The sequence below is a fragment of the Pholcus phalangioides genome, unplaced genomic scaffold (genome assembly GCF_987345545.1).
Source record: "Pholcus phalangioides strain wild (caught in Gottingen) unplaced genomic scaffold, Ppha-v1.0 ptg000029l_1, whole genome shotgun sequence".
Classification (NCBI taxonomy): Eukaryota; Metazoa; Arthropoda; class Arachnida; order Araneae; family Pholcidae; genus Pholcus; species Pholcus phalangioides.
Genome location: NW_028301619.1, coordinates 1971117 through 1990712, shown reverse-complemented (window position 1 = coordinate 1990712; position 19596 = coordinate 1971117). Strand labels below are relative to the sequence as shown.

Below are 19596 nucleotides of genomic sequence, written 5' to 3'. Positions count from 1 at the left end.
AAACAACGAAAAAGACAAGAAGGCCTCTTGTTGTGGCTTCCGAGGAACCCCATCATCATTCAATGGCATTTCCCTCCGGTTTTCAATAACAACAATAAAAAAGAAATGCATTGAATACTTTACTTTAGGTTTTTATTCAGAAACGCTATTAACATAGCGTGGAATTGAATCTAAATAAATCAATCTGGTCATTTCAACGTTTTTTAACGATTGTATCTAGTCCGTCTGTAAACTATAATTTACTAAAAAATTACTTTACAAACTAATCTCGTACAAAAAATAATTATCAAAATGTTACTGAGTCCAAGTCCCTTCCCCCGAATATTTTCAATAGTTTTTCACATATATTCGTAGCCGCTTATTTTGAAAGTCTTATTATGATCGCTTTTTGGAAGGTGAAACAAATATAAATATGTAATTTGTCAATTCAACAAGCTTCTGCATGTGTCGGGGCCGAAATAGCTTTGCATTGGGACAGCAAATGCCGTAGAAGAAAAAGACGATTTCATTTACGTAACATGCAAGCGAGACATTCGTCGGCGTCGAACGAACAGAACGCACTGATACAGATAAGGGAAAAGAAGACAAGCGAAAAGAGTTATGGAACGGACAAGTTTCGCCAACTGGATTGGTCGTCGAATTTCAGTTCCATTGGCTGTACGTGGATAGATAGATAGATAGAACCGTTCACAACCCGGACTGGCTGTACGTAGAATGTACGGGCGAATGTTACCGTCACGACCCTTGACGAGAGATAACATGCGTGCCTTTGTCCACATGTGTCGAGGTCTCGCATCTTCCTGTAGGAGAACGAAATCTCCAACACGTAGCTGAAGGTTACCTTGGTCTTTATTTTTCTCTTGGTGGAATGTCTTCAGCTCTAGTAGGTTTTCTTTTCTCCATCGACTCCAAAAACAATTCAGTGAATCTTGTTGTAGTGACCAAGATTTTCTAAGGACGTTAGCAACAGGAACCTTTTCGTGAGAAGGAAGGGTTGTTAGTTGTTGTCCAACCAGGAAGTGGGCAGGCGTGAGGGGTTCTTTGAAGCTGTCATCTAACACGGTATCAGCTCTCAATGGTTGACTGTTGACTGCGGCTTTAATTCCAGCCAACGTAGTCGTCAGTTGTTCGTCATCGAGAAATGCGGGACCTAATGTTTTCCGTAAACAACGTTTGACGAGACCAATCATGCATTCCCACCATCCTCCCCACCAAGCCACTGGAGGGGCTATGAATTTCTAAGCGATTCCGTGGGAGGCGTAATACTGGTGAGCAGAAGGTGATGCCCGAATATACTGTGTTGGGAACACCTCGACGAGCAACAAAAAGTAAAAATGCCAGCAAAAATTTATCTGTTGAGCAATCCGTGACAAGCTCGAGATGAATCGCTCGAGTGACAGCACATGTAAACAACGAGATATACACTTTCACTGAGGTAGACCTTCTACGAACGTATAGTGGGCCAGCAAAGTCTACACCCACGACACTGAATGGTTTTTACGGTGTGACTCTGTATCCGAAGGAAGTGGTGCTTCAATTTGAGCCGCTGGCGTGTTTCTAAAAATTTTACAGGGAAGACATTGGGGTAGGACACTTTTAATAACCTGCCGACCTCGAAGAATCCAGTGTAATCATTTCGCAGTTATGATAGTACCACTCTCGTGCTCAGATGATGGAGACGAATATGTACGTGACGAATGAGCACTTTGACAAATCGGTGTGAACCATCGAGTACCAAAGGATACTTCGCAGAAGCTTAAAGTGATGCGAACTGCAAGCGACCACCAGCTCGTATCAGATTGTCACTAAGAAATGGATGGAATTGCCCAATTTTCGAGTCTTTTGGAAGTTGTTTACTATGTCGGAGAGCATCATAGTCAGACGGAAAACAATCTATTTGAACTTGACGAATCTAATAACATCTCGCGTTTTCGAGTTCTTTTGTTGTTAATTCGCCCTGAAGTTTGCAAGACGTGCGACAGTTGTATACGAATCGTTTCGCCCACGAAGTAACCCTAATAAGTTTCGCGTAAGAACTGAAACGAGAAATTTCAATCATTGGGGAGACATAGATACCAACATTGAACTTTTCAGTCTTTTTTTGGTGCGGAGTAGAAGGCGTTTCGTGCATGGCTCACCTGCAACAGAGTCAGCAAGCGAGGAGAAATCCAAACACAATGTGTCGTGCACCGTGTCCCATGGTATACCGAGGACTCGGGATACAGAGTTTGTTTTGATACCCTCAGCCACCCAGATCTCTTTCAGCACCTTTGAACTAGTAGCCCATTTGTCCATTGGAAGACTGATGATGCCTATCAAGGCAGTCAAGTCTCGGTAGAGTGTGATCACTTTATCGTGCATGTAGCCCCCAGCAACAAAATCGTCCATGAATAAACTACGATCCAGGTATTGAGAAGCGTATGGGTGTTGTTCAGAGAATTTGTTCGCCAGTTCACGTAGCGTAGCTGATACTAGAAAAGGGCTGCATGCTAGACCAAATGGCAATCTCGTGAAACGATAGGTCAGTACATTATTTGTTGAAGTCAACGATTCATTATCATGATCAGTCACTGTGTGGAACCAAATAAATCTAGTTACATCTCTGTCTTGCTCGTGTAGGTTAAGCTGCAAGAACGCTTGACATCCATCAGCGGTGAGGGTGATTCGGAACATTCGAAAACGTAGTAACGTCGACAATGACTCAGGTAGTAGATTTGGAACATTCTCAAGAACATTCAGAAATGGGTGTCCGTTGACGTGAGACGATGCATCGAATACGATACGACATTTCTCCGACTCAGGAATGGTCTTCTTCACTGCATGGTGAGGGAGATAATAAATTCTGGGACTTGACGAGATTCTGGCGCAATTTCGACGTGGCCGTTCTGGATGTAACGTTCCATTTGCTGAATGTACAAGTACATTTCCCGAAAAGGGCGATCCTTATCCAGACGTCCAAGAGTTTCAAAGCGGAGTGAGGCAACAGGTCGATTGTCCGACGTGAGGCACACGTTTTCTTTCCACTGTAGTGAAACGACACGACGATGGTTTTCCTGGCTGTAAGATTCGTGGAAGTCCTGCAATATTTTTGCTTCACCAGTCGAGAGTGATTTTTCGTTTACATCGGTGATTCCCATGGCCTCGAGTACCCAGAAGCGTTTGAACGAGTCATTTATTTCTTCAGCACAAGTAGTAGCTATGCAATGAACAGTTGTGTTGTTCGAAACAGGAGTGAGTTGGACAAGAACGTGGGAACGGGTACTACTCAAGATATGTCTGAGATGAGACGGAACAAGAACGAAAGTGTCTGACATTTTGACCGGCGAATCCGTTTTCATTATTTTCCAGTAAGAATCGCTACCGATGAGAATTTGAATCGGGATGTCGTTGGACGAGTGAGGGTATGCAAGCTACCGGAGCCATAGGATGTGAAGCATAAGAATTATTGCCTTCAAAAGCAACTATCGGTATCGATCTATTATCCCAAATGCTAGATAGGAAAAATTGCACTTCATGTCGATACATCGATTGTTTTGGCACAGCTTCGAATGCACTGATAAACAAGTTGACCGATTGCAGCACATGGAATTGCAGTTCATTCACTAAACTGCTGTGAATGAAGGAGGTTTGACTTCCGACGTCTAATACATATCGAGACAATTTGCAAATTCCGTTGGGACCGAATACCCAAATACGTGCAGTTTGCAAATACGTAAAACGGGGCAATACATCAATTTTATCAACAGCAGTAGAGGCATGAAGTGAAGGACAAATTGATACGTGATGTTTTCTTTTACAGTTAGAACAGAAAGCTCTAGCACGGCGTGGGCAAGTTTTACCGTTATGCGAACGATTAGTACACAAAAAATAACGACGAGTTTCTTTTAGCTTTTTTTTTCTGCACTCGTAATTGAACATCAGTTATCAACGAGCAGTTTTGGGGCCAGTGATCATACGACTCACAAAATGGGCAAAAAGGTGACAGATTTTTCTCGTTACGTCGAGTGTGAACATGAAATGCTTCCGTAGTTGGGCGGAAATTCGGAGGTGGCAAAGGAAACTCAACTTGCACTTTGCTTCAAAACCGAAGTCTGTCAATTTCTTCACCGAGAAACTGCATCAGCTTTGATATGTCTATGTCCGAGATTTCTTGCCGCTTAGAGTGGATGATTCATCGTTGACGAATGTCCGAAGGAAATACACGAAGAACCTTTGGTGTCAAAATACGACTGTAGTTACCGACATCTTCGCCAAGTGATCGGAGAGCTTGAATATGGGCGTTGATTTCTAAGTAGGTATCGTCGAGAAACTCCAGCGATGAAGCTGTCTCTGGGCGCAGACTGTCGAAGAAGTCGATATGGGTCTGTATGATGGTATCCTTGTTGCCGTACCTGTCGATCAGCATCTTCTTCACCGTCTCGTATGGTACAATGTGACGCCGATTCCCTCGACGAGCTTCTTGGGTTCGTTTTGGAGATACCTCCGTAGAAAGACGTGTTTGTCGATGGTTGGCAGTTGAGGATTCTCGTCGATCGAAGAGGTGAATCCTTGCCAGACTGTCGGCCAGTCTTCAACATAACCACGGAAGGGCTCTAGGCGTACTGTAGGCAGCTTGAGAGCACATGGTGATGAAGTCGATGTAGGCTGAGCTGAAGCGGAAACTGAAGTAACAACCAGAGGAGGCACCGGCGTTGGAGACTTGTTGCTTTTTTTTAGCACAAGGGACGCATCGAACAAGGCACGTTTCGCTTTCTCGGTGTATTCCTCGCATTTTTCGATATCGATCGCGTAGTCCTCGTCCGATAGTAGAGCGTGAATACCGTCGTCAAGGCGAAGTAATTCGTCCAATTCCTCCGTCAAACGAGAAACCATGAAGTGGATCTCCGACCCGTAGGTTTCCTTCTCGGCACCTTCCAAACGAATCTAGTCACCTTGGCTCGCACCGTTGCCCGTTTCCGATGGAGCGTCGTTAAATTCTTCTGAGCCATATTAAGACGAGTTTCGTTGGTCAAAATATTCGTCTGACGGGTTTCGTTCACCAAAATATGTCGAGGAAGGCCTTGAAGTAGAGCCACCCTTACGGGTGTTTGACAAGCAATTCGATCGCCGAAATACGAATGTAAAAAATATATCAATTTTACTTCTGAATGCAAAACAAGGTTGCGGTGATTCAATTGTAAAAATGTTCATGAAAATCAACAGAAGAAATGAGAGAAAATTGCATAGTATGTTCATACCGCAAAAGTATATTTCCGAATGTTTTTGAGAAAATTTATTAAATTAATTTCAAAATGAATTAACCAGTTTTAAAATAAGATTGTAGTACATTTTTTTCAAATCATGAATACCACCCTTTGTCATTTTTCTTCATCTTGAGCAAGAAATAATATCTATTAAAATATTATTGAGCCTAAGCGCCCCCCCCCCCCCGCCAAAAAATATATCTAATAAATTCATCCATGTGTTTGCATCCGCTTATTAACAAAGTGTTGTAACTAACTTGTGGGGGATTGCTTTTTTAAATACGTATTTTAAAAAACTACAGCAAACCTGTGAGTTTGGATACCTCTGTTTTCTGGATGACCCCGTACATTGGACGGTTTTGAATGGAACATCAACTATAATCCAAACACAGAATATCCACAATATTGCACCTCCATAACTAACTTGGACTGATTTCAATTGAACCGTAGGTGTCTAACTTAGACAGGCTTTACTGTAACCAATGTAATCTCTCTCTCTCAGCTGCCCAGTCCCATAACAAACATTCATAATATGAAACGTCAGTTGTGGTACGCTGTTTAGAACCCCATCAATGTTCTCAAGACCACCTTAATGCTGCTTAGAGATCCTTGTATAACAGCGGTTATCAAACTTTTTAGACTCGCGGGTCCCTTGCACTGAGCAGGTGCACATTGCTGTCCCCAGCTTCTCGCGACATCCTTAATTGTTTCTGTTGTAATTCTAAAATTCTTCAAAATTAGTTGGTTGCCGCGGGATTTGTGGGAAGAAAGATAGACGATGCGCATCGAAGCCACGACGTTCTCTTTGATGAGGAACGCATTTTATGAGGAAAAATCGATTGAATTACATTTCAAAATCCATTACTTTTAAAACAAGATAAATTGTTTATATATATATATATATATTTATTTATTTATTTATTTATTTATTTATATTTTTTTGTTAATATAACGAAACCTTTTCTGAACAAGCATTTTCCTGTTGGGCTATAATCCGATATCTATTTACATATATCAAGAGACCCCCCCCCCCGGAGGGCTTACTGAGAAACGGAGGATGACTCTCTCCTCTTGAAGAGATTTTATTGGATTTCACACGAGATGGTATTTTATTTCGCATTTAGATTTATTGAATCGTAAAGGTGAGTCTCTAACAAAGCTTACTAAGAAATTTTCCTTTCATATAGTAGAATACCAATTAAAATAAATATGTAAAATAGACAGATCCTCTAGAAACACCCCCCCCCCCCCATAAAACGTATTGAAATTTCTTTTTTCACGAATACGGATATAAATATAGGTGCTGTTCGCATATTTTTAATTGAAATGATGCATCAACAAATGAGCGCCGAAACCTGGGGGCTTATTCTATTTGACCCCGTCCTCCGGCAATAAATTTTTCGAGGAGGGAGCTGAGCCCCCAATAATTAATGAATATACAATGCAACGCACTTCTTTCTCTCCTGCACACGAGCTTGAGTCCTATATATACGGGGCAACTGGCAACTTTCGGCTCCCTCAATGTTTTCTTCACATCGACACACCTCTGCTCAATACAGCAACTTGATCAATTAATCAGAAAGAGCGGATTTCTTTTTAATTAGTTAGAATGGCTAAAATATACAGTTATCCTTTATTTTGCTGTTGTTTACAAACTGATAAAATCTTGTTTAGCAAAGTTGAATAGCTTTTATCGTGAATCTCATTTTTAATTCCCTGAATTTGGTGCAATTTTATAAATATCTGAACACATAAAATTTCAGCAGCTCTCAAAAAATAACTCTGACAAAAAAACCATTCTTTTTTAGATAAAACAGCCGTATTTTCTATGAAATAACAATTAAGATGTATTTTCTAAAAATACCCAAAAAATTAAGAAAAGGAATTTGTATGATGGGTTTTTTTACCATGTATTTGCCGTATGTATTCAAATATACACCAGACAGTAGAGCAGGGTGACCAACTTCTTTCTGTTCAATGGCCAACGTAACATTGCATCGTCGTGAGCCGCATTACGGGTGTTACTCCTATGTATAAGCCGCACCAGTGAAATGAATCGGAAAACTCGTACAAATTTGTATACGCCATAAGTAATATGGCAAAAAACCCGGGCAATTTAGTCACTAAACTTTTACCCCGGCCATTGTATTTTCTTTTCACACACATATATTCATGTTTATATGGTTGCGTTCCCAGCCAGATGTAATGCATCAAAAATTGGTTTCTTCTGCAAATTATTCCATCCTATCCACTTATTGTTTGAATTTAATTTGAATTTTACAAATCAAACACTTGTTTCAATTTTTCTTCAATTATTATTTTAGAAAAATAGACAATTTGCCAAACGAGGTGACAGAAAAAAAATTGCCCATTACAACCGTTATAAGAAATTTGTGTTTGAAAAGGAAAAGTGGTGATAGCATAGTAAATTATTTTCGCGTCGTCCATAATAATGAATATAAGTAGTTTTCCGCTGTTGGAACGAGAATAGCTCAAATAATGATCACAAATTTGATTTACACCTTGTAAATTATTAATTTTAATTTTATAATTTATTTTTACCTTATCGGGAGCAGCACAAAATCATCTCACGCGACCCGCGGGCCAGCTGTTGGCCACACCTGCAATAGAGGGTTAATTTCCTGACTAAGTATTCATTAATTAATGCTTTAAATTCAAAACGGGAAAATAATCTGCCTCATAGACGAAGAATTGGATTAAGTGTCAATCCGATCAAACATTTTTCTGTAAGTACCGCATTGTGCTCCCACAGGGATGAAAGTAGCAGAACAATTTTTAATAATGGAGATTTAAAAATTGAAAATATATATAGAGGTCTCGAGAGAAATTCTGGCCTGTGGGCACAATGATACTGTCCTAGGGGACTGGATTTGAGGGGCTTGAAGTATTGCATCAGAGAAATTATGCAAAAATCGAAGTATCACACACGGTTGAAAGGAAAAACGAGCATGTTTTATTCATTTAATTAGCTACTTACCATTCAGTAAACGCCCCCCAAGAATACCTTGAACTCTTTTCGACTAATTAAACCGAAAAATATAATGAGTTACTTACCCGTGTGTACAAGCAGTGGCTTTCTATTATCAATGTAAAAATAACCATTACCACATTAAATTATTACAAAGCCGCCCTTAGGGGTGTGTGGCAGGTGCGGTCGCACCGAGCCCCGCAGTTTGGGAGCCTTGCACTTAACAGGAGAAAATCAATGAAAGTGAAAAAATATAAATGTGTTATCAAATACATTTTTTTTTCGTGGTGAAATAGGGTGTCTGATCTTGAACTGATTAGACTGGAATTTTCATCAATTCTTGAGTTATTTCTTTCATGAATTCTGGAATTGTTTCTCTCATTAATTTTGAAATTTCGTCACTCCCGGGATTTTTTCTCTCATTAGTTCTGAATTTTCATCTGAATTCTGTGTGATTTTCTCTCTCATTAATTCTGGATTTTCATCATTCTGATATTTTTTTCTCTTTTATTAATTCTGAGATTTTTTCTTTCGTTAATTCTAGGATTTTTTTCTTTCTCATTAATTATTAAATTTCATTGGTGAATAGATATTTTCTAATATTATTCCTGTATACTCTATATATTCATAAAAATCTTTGGATGCCCGATTCCTCTCTCCCACAACATATATAAAATCGGAGCTAAGGAGCTCCGAAATTATTTTCGCCCGCATTGATAAGGGCGGAACTGAATTATTTATTATCATTTGATAATTGTCTAATTGCCAATACCAAACAATAAAAGACAAGAAATTGAACTTAACTTACCCCAATCCAAAAATATAATTGAATTTTTCCCAATTTCTCTCAAAAGATACTAATTTGATGATGATGATGGGTTTTATGTCGTCTGCTTTTGGTGTACATACAAAGGCGCATTTATAGTGTTGCCTGCCGCCTGTGGGATACACAAATTTTGCCGCCTTTCTCCCATTCTAGTCTAATTTTCTTGAATACTGTTTCTTCCAATTCGCTACCCTGCGCTATAATCCGCTTGGCCTTTCCCCACTCCTGCACATACACCTGTGTCTCTAAGTCACTCTGTTAGCCACTCACATGCTTCCACACTGTTTTGGTCACTCTTTCGGACAGTCAATGGCATGATTCCTTGCTTTATAGGTCACTCTTTCGATCATTCACACGTTTACACATGCTTGTGGTCATTCTTTTGGTCATGCATATGCTTGCACGCACTCTAAATTACTTTATTGGGTCATCCATATGCTTTCAGTGTCTATCTCACTTTTTTGGTCACTCTTTTGGTCATTCACGTGCTTGCACACGCTCTAGGTCACTCACTGACAATGTCCCTCGCTCTGTAGGTCACTCTTTCGTTCATTCGCATGATTGCTCACGCTGCATGTCACTCTTTTGCCCACACACATCCTTGCAATTTCTCTAGGTCACTCACTGAACTTTTCCTTTACTGTCTCGGCAGCAGGGTCTTCTTAACAGCATCAAGTGCCCCTGGACAAAACGATATTTTTCGGGCCCCTACCCGGCTAGAAATTCTCTCTTGCCTTTACCTATTTATGAGGTCACTCTCGCAAATTTTAACCGTATCTCATTTTAGTGAGGCCCCCCTTCCTTCTGTTCTTTGGCCCGGGTAGAGGCCCATGAGTGGAAACGGCACTGCTCGGCAGAGGAGGATTTATTTGGTAATATACAAATTTTGCCGCCCTTGGCCCACCAAGCCGCCCCCCCCCGTAAATACGCCACTGTGCATAACTATATTTGTTTTTACTTTAATATGTACTTTTTAAAAAGTTTCCGGAAAAATTTTAATATAAATAAACGCGCGTTCCTAAAGTTATATTATTATTGTCATTATAAAAATATTAAAAACAAACATAAGTCACTTAAAACTTCGGAGGTCTTTATAAAAAAGAAGAAAAAAGGGAAAAAATTAAGAGCTACCGGTCGTGTCATGAGAATGAAAAAAAAAGTGGTTTTGGGGGAGACGCAATAAAAACACACACCAAGTCTCCAATGTTAAAAGAAATGAAATAAAATGAATGCAAAAAAATAAAATGAAAAAAAAGAAGAAATTTTTTTTTTTACCTTTCGCAATTTTTTCGCAGCCAAGTTGAGCATGAAAATACTTGAAAAAATAATAATAATAAACAGAAATGGAAAAAGAGGGAGAAAAACTTGGAAGTTGTTGTTGCCTTCGGACGAGAATAAGTTATAAGTCAGGTGCGCGCTCTCTACTGCTCAATTGTGACGAGTACACAAGATGGCGAGTACGAAAACACACCGACACGGAAAAAAATATCGACTGCAGCGCCATCTCTGTATATTTACTCTAACTATAGATAAAAATCCCAGCTACACTCTCTCTCTCTCTGTTCTGCATTAATTTTCTCCAGCAATCGGGGCCGCTTTTTTCACGGGCTGTGGCCAATGCCGTCTGCGAAATGCGAGAAAGTTTTGCCGAGATCTGCCCCTCAGGGCTATTACAACGACTTACAGAAGGCCTGGCAGGCTGGAAAGGCCGGTCAAGTTGGAAAAATCCGCCATGTTTAACGTTAAGTTTTGTAGGTAGAATTTTGTATGTTAATTTTAGGCCGGACTTACACTATAAAAGTTTTGTTAAAGCTTTATAAAATAAATTTATTTTACTAAAATTGAAAAAAATAACCAATAAGCGTGTCAGAGGGATTATACTATAAAAGTTTGATAAACATGCATGCCCCCCCCCCCTTCCGCCACAAGGGCGGGGCTGACAGGCTCCAGCCCTGGGGCGCGGGACAATTATCATCATTTTTCGTTTTTTTTATGCTATAAATGCAATGTGGAAGGGCCCGTGAAAAGTCTGGTCCTGTCCCGCCAAAGATCATAGGCGGAAATAGACTTGGACGTCTGGGGGGCACAATCATTATTGCTGGGGGCACGATGATGATGATGTCAATTCATATATACTGAGGTTGGAAATGCCCCCCCCCCGTATCTCCACCCATGCAAAGATCCCAGCATAGGGCCCCCCAATTTAGTATGTCTTCGTTGGCCCCCCTGAAAATATTTTTTACAAAACTTGAAAAAATAACCAATAAGCCAATTCTCGCATGTAACCGATACTGATGTATAAAGGTTAATTTTTACAGTAATAAGAAATTTATTTCAAAGGTGTTTCTGGACCGGACAAGGAGAAGCCGAATTTTTCCTTTGCCTTCATTTGACCGTTCTGGAAAAAATACTAGGTGAAAATTTCACCTATTAATTTCTCTTTCAACATTACATGGGGGTGCCAAAATGCGCACTTGCCCCCGGCTGACCAAGCATTTAGTTCCAGTCCTGCCTGTCACACTGTTGGATACCCTTTCTTCAAAGTAGCCCACCTCATAGTTTGAATTTCTTCTAAAATGTCCTGGGACCCGATGTGGGGCCAGGGACGTATTAACCTTGCTGCACTGTTCTGATCCATTTGACCCAAAACGAAGTTTGCCTTCTTTTTTGAGTAACTGCCAATACATTTTTGTGAGATTTTTTCTTATTTTATCAGTTACTACCTCAACCTCTTAAGACCGGTGTGCTTTTGCATTGTTTCATTTATTTTTTTTTGCCTTTATTTTTAATATTTTACCTTTGTTTGGGTCAATATGACCCGAAGAAGAAATTTTTTCAAAGGCTTTAAAAGTTATTTTTATGTATTCATTTGAGGGTGAATGTTTTTTTCTTGGGCCTTGCGCTTGGGTTGTTGCGCTGTGCACAGGATTTTCTTACCAATGTTCCGCGGGACATCAAGGGTCCATAAGACTTCGGTAGCAGTTGAACGAGAAATAGTAATGAACAGCGGGGAAGATAGTTCTCCAGACCAGGGCCCGAATTCGACTTGATGGGGCCCTAGGCTAACCAGGTATTGCCCCCCCCCCCGACTAGACTACGGTAAATGTGTATTGTGAGTCAGAAAATAAATGCTTGTGAAGACGTTGCAAAAGGATACAATAAATTTTGAATGAAGATTTAATATTGCAGGCTGTCCCAAATTGTTTGCACAGCGGATATCTCTGTAACAAGCATACTTTCAATTACAAAAAGTTTTCAAATGAAGTGCAATGGCTTAAAATCTGAAAATTTATTTTAGCGGTCGTACACATAAGAAAATGAAAAAATTAACTTTCTATACAGTCCCAATTAGAAGGTTGTTGCCCTGTCTCTTTGGATGCCAACAAAAACAATTCCACGTTTCTAAGTGCAATATTCAATGAGATATTGAAATTCAAAGAACGGAGGAAATTTGTTTAAAAAAACAGATTTAACATGCGGTAAAACGGTTTTACCCGCATTTAACACTGCTCCTGTGAATATTGCACTTAGAAAAGTGGTATTTTCTTCTTCTTTTTGGCATAAGGAGAGACAGGGCAAAAATTTTCTAATTCGGTATTTGAGCACACGGGGACTGTGTAAAAATTTAATTGTGCTTCATCTCTAAAATAAATTTTCAAATTTGAAGTAACTGCACGTCATTCGAAAACTTTTCGTAATTGAAAGTATGCTTGTAAAGTCAACGTTTACACAGATATCCGCTGTGCAAACAATTTGGGACGGCCTTCATAAATTTTTCGTGGAATATCTTAAATTTTTTTTTCTGCAGCCTCACATTACCTAAAGCATTTTATCAAGAGCCAATTTTTTAGTTGTTCAGGCTTCAATGAACAATAAAGCTAAAGAGATGACACTTTTTCTAGCTCAAGAATTTATATGCAAACTGATGATTTTATTTATCCTTTTTAAGAAGAAGAATCTTTCTGCGGAATAGTTTGATATTTGTGATGTTACAAGAATTCTCAATGCTGTGTATCAATATTTGGAAATGCCTTTTTGTGGAAATTGATATTTGATGACATTTGCGCTAATGGTGGACACTTTAGAGAGATTATAAATGTGATTTTTTTTTTAAATTTTGTAACCAAAAACAAGGAGTAAAAATATATATTGTTATAAATTTTTGGGAGCTCCCCTCTAACACATGTTGCCCTGTTGCCCATGCAAAAATTAGGCCCTTGCTCTAGACCAGTGGTTCTCAACCTTTTGAAGTCTGCGGCCCGGTTAATTTACTTTTTTAAGTGGAACGTCCGGTCATACACACGACTAACGGAAAGTAAATGGGGGAAAATGAAAAGACAAATCGCTCACACACACACGGCCCAGTTTAACTCATGCCAGGGCCCGATTCCGAGCCGCGGCCCGGTGGTTGAGAAACACTGCCCTAGACCATGCTCTAGCTTCATAGTGGGGGGTTCTCTCAAATATTTTCCAACACTTTTGTAACTCCCTCCATTGTTTCTTAACCTTTTTCAGCCCGTGGCCCCCTTTCGACCATATTTTCTTCTCGTGGCTGCCCGTCTTATCCAGAGCTCCCCCTAGCGTCATCCAAGATCGAGTACCTTTTTGCTTATCGAATTGAATTTTATCGAAACTAAATTTATAATAAATAAAAATTTTATAAATGAGATCGAATCGAAAAGATTGGAAATTGAAAAGAAAACTTTAAAAAGTTCGTTGCACTAAAATTTCATTCAAAAATGTCGCTAAGAATTCAAATTTTAAATTTATATGTTACAGTAAATGTGATAAATCCGTAATACTTATGCATAATCACCAAAAGGGCCGTAACTAGGGGAGGTTAGGGGGTCTGGTGCCTTCACCGCTGGATCAGGAAGGGCGCTGAGTTTACTGTTTTTCTATTCAAAATTATGGATTAAATTAAATTAAAAATAAGAGTGATAAATGAAGTCTTATATCAACTTGTTAATGTGTTAGCTTAATTCATATTTATCAACATGTGCAAATATAACTAACATTACCGATCAAATTCGTCATCATAGACCAGGGGTCTTCAACATTTCGGACACGGTGGGGGCTAAACCGAAATTTTCCACGAAGCCCTCGGGCCACCAATTCATGCAATTTAGTGACATCAACTGTGCCACTAAATTACATGACGCGATATCAATACCATCTATTTGAAGGGACCAATAGTGCCAAACCCAAGTTAAACAGGGACAAAAATAATTGAAGACTTTTATTTATTCTGAAATTATTTCTTTTATTAATTACCAATTTCGATTAGTTCTTAAACAATTTTTTTCACTGATTCTTGAAAAAGTTTTTGATTAATTCTGATTAAAAATTAATTCTGAGATTAATTTTAATATGAAATTTCTGTAAATGACTGCGATTTATTGATTTTGAAATAATTTCTATCAGAAATTACGAAATTATTTCGCTCATTCATTAATGAGCTATTTTTTTTCACTAATTCTGAAATTTTTATCAATTTATTCCAAAATTATTTCTTTCATTTGTTCTAGAATTAATTGTTTCTCAATGTTTTCAACCATTTTCTGAAAATGATCGGTGGGCCATGATAAAAAAACTCTGATGGCCAAATGTGGCTCGCGGGCCATCATTAAAAATCCGTCCTAGACTGAAATTTATGAAATCAGAGAAAACTTGAAGTAATTCATTGACGATTTATCGTGTTTACACAATACCAGCTGGGGAAACATAATCACTGATAAATGCAATAAATTGGCAATATTTATCAAACTCAACAAAATGGTCGGTAATTATGCGTTATAATTATCACATTTATCACCGCAAACGTATATAAAACTTTTCCCTATCAAGTGTAGACGTACTTGCGCCATTGATGAAAAATGTATGATTTTTCGTTCTTTGTAAATGATATAGATGGCGCCGGGATTGTCCATTATTAATGCTCACAATTTGATAATTGGGCTTAAGTTTTCATTTAAATGTTTTCTAATTGTTATTTAAATGCGTTTGTTATACACCTTCAGTCAGGACAGAACCGCCCTTACCAGACGTGGGGTCCGGCACTAAAATAATCACAAGGGGTGAGCGATATAATAATTGATCTCAGCTGTGCTACTTATAATTTTAGTTGCGCCCACTGCTCTATATAGTCATTATCACTGCAGAATTTCTTGACCATGCTTAAAGCCTGATTTGCGGGAACAGTTCATGATCATCCGTCACGAAACTCCCAAATTTTGCTTTTATATATATATATACAAATCAGGCTTTAAGCATGGTCAAGTAATTCTGCAGTGACGATGACTATATAGAGCAGTGGGCGCAACTAAAATTATAAGTAGCACAGCTGAGATCAATTATTATTCCGCAATTATAAATTATTAAAATTTGGGAAACAGCTTCGTAACTGTTGATAAAATTTTAACTATTGATAATAATTATTATCGTATGTGAATGTTGATGATGAAGTTGCAATTTGTAGTCGTTTTACAGATCCAGGATTGATTATTTGGATAATTCGAATTTTGGATCATTCGAACTTTTTCCCAGTGACTTTGAACTTCGAATTAGCCAAATTCGACTATATATTGTCTCCACTGTGAACACCAGGTTTCCTCTAATACCATTTAGAAGCGGAAACCCCCACCCTCCAGATATTTCCGATACATCCTACAGTTTCTAAGGGAAACAAACAACAGTATGAAGAACGAAATTTATGACCAAATCTATTGTTATTATTTTACATAAATACAAGATGAGACAAAAAATCAGCCAAGGGATCTAAAGACCCATACTGGATGATACATTGCAAGTTTATAATGAATAATAATGTTGTTCTATTACAATCTAAGTGGTTCTATCACTTTGGTTCCCCCCCCCCTGAAATGAAAGTAACCCCCCGAACGAAATTTCTGGCTACGGCCCTGTCAGTGACTGACCTAAATAACCGATTTTCTAAAAAAAAACCCGATAAGATCCGAGTTAAGAAATTCCAGAGGATATATGACAAGTATGTTGTTCAGCTCAGCAAATTGTTTCGTGCGGGCGCGCGGGCGGCCAGAATTTCTCAATCTATTCCCATATTTTTTCACATCTAGGAAAATGGGCGCATGAAATGAATAAAATATATTTTTATAGTATCAATTTAATATTATACAGGGTGTCCTGCAAGCCCTAATGTTGCCATTATCTCATCGAACCGTCCGTCGTAGAGGTATAATTCCAGTTACAAAAATGCTCAACAGGTGTTCACAAATTACCCTGTACCAGTTTTTAGAGTGAAAATACAGTGTGTCACAAAATTAAAAATCTAAATTTTTACTTGGTTCCCTGGTCATCCAACTTTCAATTAGAAAGTTGTTGCCCTGTATCTTTTGAGGCCAACAGAAAATTTCCATGTTTCTAAGTAGTAAAAAAAATCAAAAAGTGGTAAGAGAATCGTTTCGGCCCCTGTCGGCCGTTGTGGGGGCCATGCCGAGAGGTATGTATATGTATAATATATATATATATATCACCAGTGCTCGCAACACACAGGGTCGGGTACCCAGGGAGTGGCGCATTGAACATATAACCTTCATGGGGAGGTTAAAAGGTTTCATTTAAAAGGGCCTCTGACGGATCTCATTGTTTTCTTGCTGCTTTTTAACATTGAAAAATTTGCGATAGCGGAAGCCCAAGATATATCCAGTATGGGGGGGGGGGGCCCATAAAAATCTGCGAATTTGGTCCCGGCTTCTTGATTGGGCGGCATTGGATTTTATTCGTTGTTAAAATGAATACAAATAAAAAATGGACGGGGGCCCCATGGAAAAGTTCACAGGTTTCATTTCGGGAGCCTTGGATGAATCTCAATGAGAGATTTTTGTTATTTAACATTGTAAAATTGGCAACAGCAGAAGCTCGAGATAAATCCAATTTGGAGCCCCCACTAAAAATCTTCGTATTGGGTCTCGGGTAATTGGTTGGAGGTCCTGCATTTTATTCGTTGTTAAAATGAATACAAATAAAAAATTTTCGTGGCCCTCACAGGGGGGGATGTACGATAAGCTTTCAGGTGAGTGGGGGGCATGTGGAAGTTGGCAGGTTTCATTTTTGGGGCCCTGTATGAATCGCATTGTTTTGTTTTTTTTCGTTGTTTTACACTGTAAAATTTGCAACGGTGGAAGCCCGAGATAAATCCAGTCTGGGACCCGCTAAAATTCTGCGAATTGGGTCCCGGGTCCATGATTGGGGGCCCGGGAATTTATTTGTTGGTAAAATGAATACAAGTGAAAATTTTTCGTGGTCCAACAGGGCTCCAGTCTGGTGACCCCCATGGAGAAGTTTTCTGGGGGTACTTGATGAATCACATTTGCTTTTTTTTTTCATTTATTACCGTAAAATTCGTCAGTAAGCTGGTGCTTTCACGTGTCACTTTTCATAGCACTCTGAAGAAGTGTGACAAAATAAACAATTTATGTTGTGATGAGAAAAGGGGCAGGGGTTGGCCGCCTCAGGTGGCAGGGGGACAGTGCCCCCTAGTATAACTATAAATTCGTATTATTTTAAGCTAGAGGGCTTTTTTTATTAAACAGTCATACAAATACAAAGCCACAACAGGCAAAATGCCCAACTCAAGATGAGATAGTCTGTGGTTTAGTATTATATTACATTGGGCGACTGCACTCTCGACCTAGCTTCGCAACCACTCAAATGTAGCCCTGGAAGTTAAATTCAATTGAAGTATGGAATGGTTGCAATCTATGTTGTCAATGGTTACCTTATCCACCGTTTAATTTTTTTAAAACAATTTCTATTACAATTGTTATTGATTATTTGATCACTTTTTCGCACCACGGTATTTTTTCCATCCGAAGATGACGATAATTAAATTAGCAATAGTCAAAGCTATCTTCAACCCCATTTAATGACCGTTCTGTGACAAAAACGGAACAAGAAATGTGAAAATATTACAAATGAAGGCAACAGAGAGAGAAAAGTGAAACGATAAGAGAAAAAGGAAAAATGGCAAAAGTAAAATGAGAAAATTTAAATTATCAAGAGCTTTTAAGTGCTATTTAACATTAAAATTACAATAGCCAACAAAATACCTCCGTACACTGAAAGGACAGAATATTATGTACACCTTGGGGGAATATGCAAATCAACATAAGCACTTCCAATCAATGCCAGCTTCAAGCTGACGTAAACAATGGGTAGAATACAGTCAATTCGAATATCTGTTTCAGGCCGGGAGTACGCTATAAAAGTTTGATAAAATATCTTTTATAAAACTTGAAAAATTCAACCAATAAGCGTATCGGTTACATTCGAGCAAATGCAACCGGTCATCTTATATTGGTTAAGTTTTTCAAGTTTTATCAAAGAGTTTTTAGAAAACGTTTATAAAACTTGAAAAATGGCACCAATAAGATTATCGGTTACATTCTAGAAAATGCAACCGATGATCTTATTGGTAGCATTTTTCAAGTTTCATAAAAGGACTTTTATCAAACTTTTATAGTGTAATATCGGCCTTTTGCTCAAATGTAACCTATAAACTTTATTGGTTTTCGCAGCTGAAGATGCGTACATGTAGATACACATATATATTCTTGTGATATACAGTCAAATCTCATTTTAACGAATACTGTTATAGCGAAAAAATCTTGTTTTAACGAACACTTTTTAATCTCCAATATAAGTTTACATAGGAACAATGCAAAAACCTGGAATTCCTTTATAACGAAGTTTCGTTATAAATCAAAATATTGAGCTATTTTTTTATTACATAAAAATCTCTCTCCCATGGTCTCATTAAGATATCCTGAAAATCTGGCTGCATTCGGATGAGTAGTTTTTCTCAAAGAGCACGGGAACTTTAATTATAGTGACCCTGTATATAACTAATTATTATTATACATATAATTAATAAATATATGTAAATAAAATAAATTTGTAGATAATAACTGGAAGTGGGGAACACCACGGAATTAGGACACCTTTGATGAAAATCCAAAATTTGCATTGTTTTGATTTTTTTTTTTTTTTTTGTAAATTTGTTACAATCGCACTTGCAGCACTATTTAGGTATGGAGTTGAGTTACTTGAGAGAGAGAGAGAGAGAGAATCAGTTTCTGAATTATTTTTAACTCTAACCAAATTTTCAGAATTTACGATTTTGCGTAGGGGGCGTGGTAGATGGGCACTTTCCCTTGTAAATGTTGATTATGTCTAGAATTGTCGAATCTGCAAAAGTTGAAAGTTTTAGATTTGAAAGAAAAAAAATTACCGACGAAACGGGAAGAAATCCAAATTTCTCAAGAAAATGTTTGGGGTGTCTAAGAAGATTAAAGCATTCATCCGAGTATATATACGTATATCAACGATTTTAAAAACAAAGGCATTTTTCGTGCAAACGTCACACACTCAAGTGTTGTGAGCAACTGTATACGGTTCATACTGATGACACAGTATCGTATCTAATAAGTCTATATGTCTTCATTCAATGACTTTGCATTAAAATGATTCATCCTTGCCAATTTCTTCATCTTCAGTGTAGT

General features: G+C 38.3%; 2 protein-coding genes across 2 annotated transcripts in view; both read right to left on the bottom strand.

The window, feature by feature from the left end:
• LOC149067571 (uncharacterized) overlaps window positions 1-10496 on the bottom strand; it is a 251303-nt gene extending 240807 nt beyond the window's left edge. Inside the window, exon 1 of the mRNA XM_089252450.1 lies at window positions 10334-10496. The gene's annotated coding sequence lies outside the window, so the exon portion shown is untranslated. The remainder of the gene's footprint in view (window positions 1-10333) is intronic.
• Window positions 2056-2673, bottom strand: LOC149067572 (uncharacterized). Its single transcript, XM_089252414.1, has one exon. The coding sequence runs from the start codon at window positions 2671-2673 to the stop codon at window positions 2056-2058; it is 618 nt and encodes a 205-aa protein (XP_089108540.1).
• Window positions 10497-19596: the final 9100 nt, after the last annotated feature.

Excerpts from the sequence above, each read along its gene's own strand:
- LOC149067572 (XM_089252414.1), bottom strand. The coding sequence starts at position 2,673 with ATGTTCCGAATCACCCTCACCGCTGATGGATGTCAAGCGTTCTTGCAG.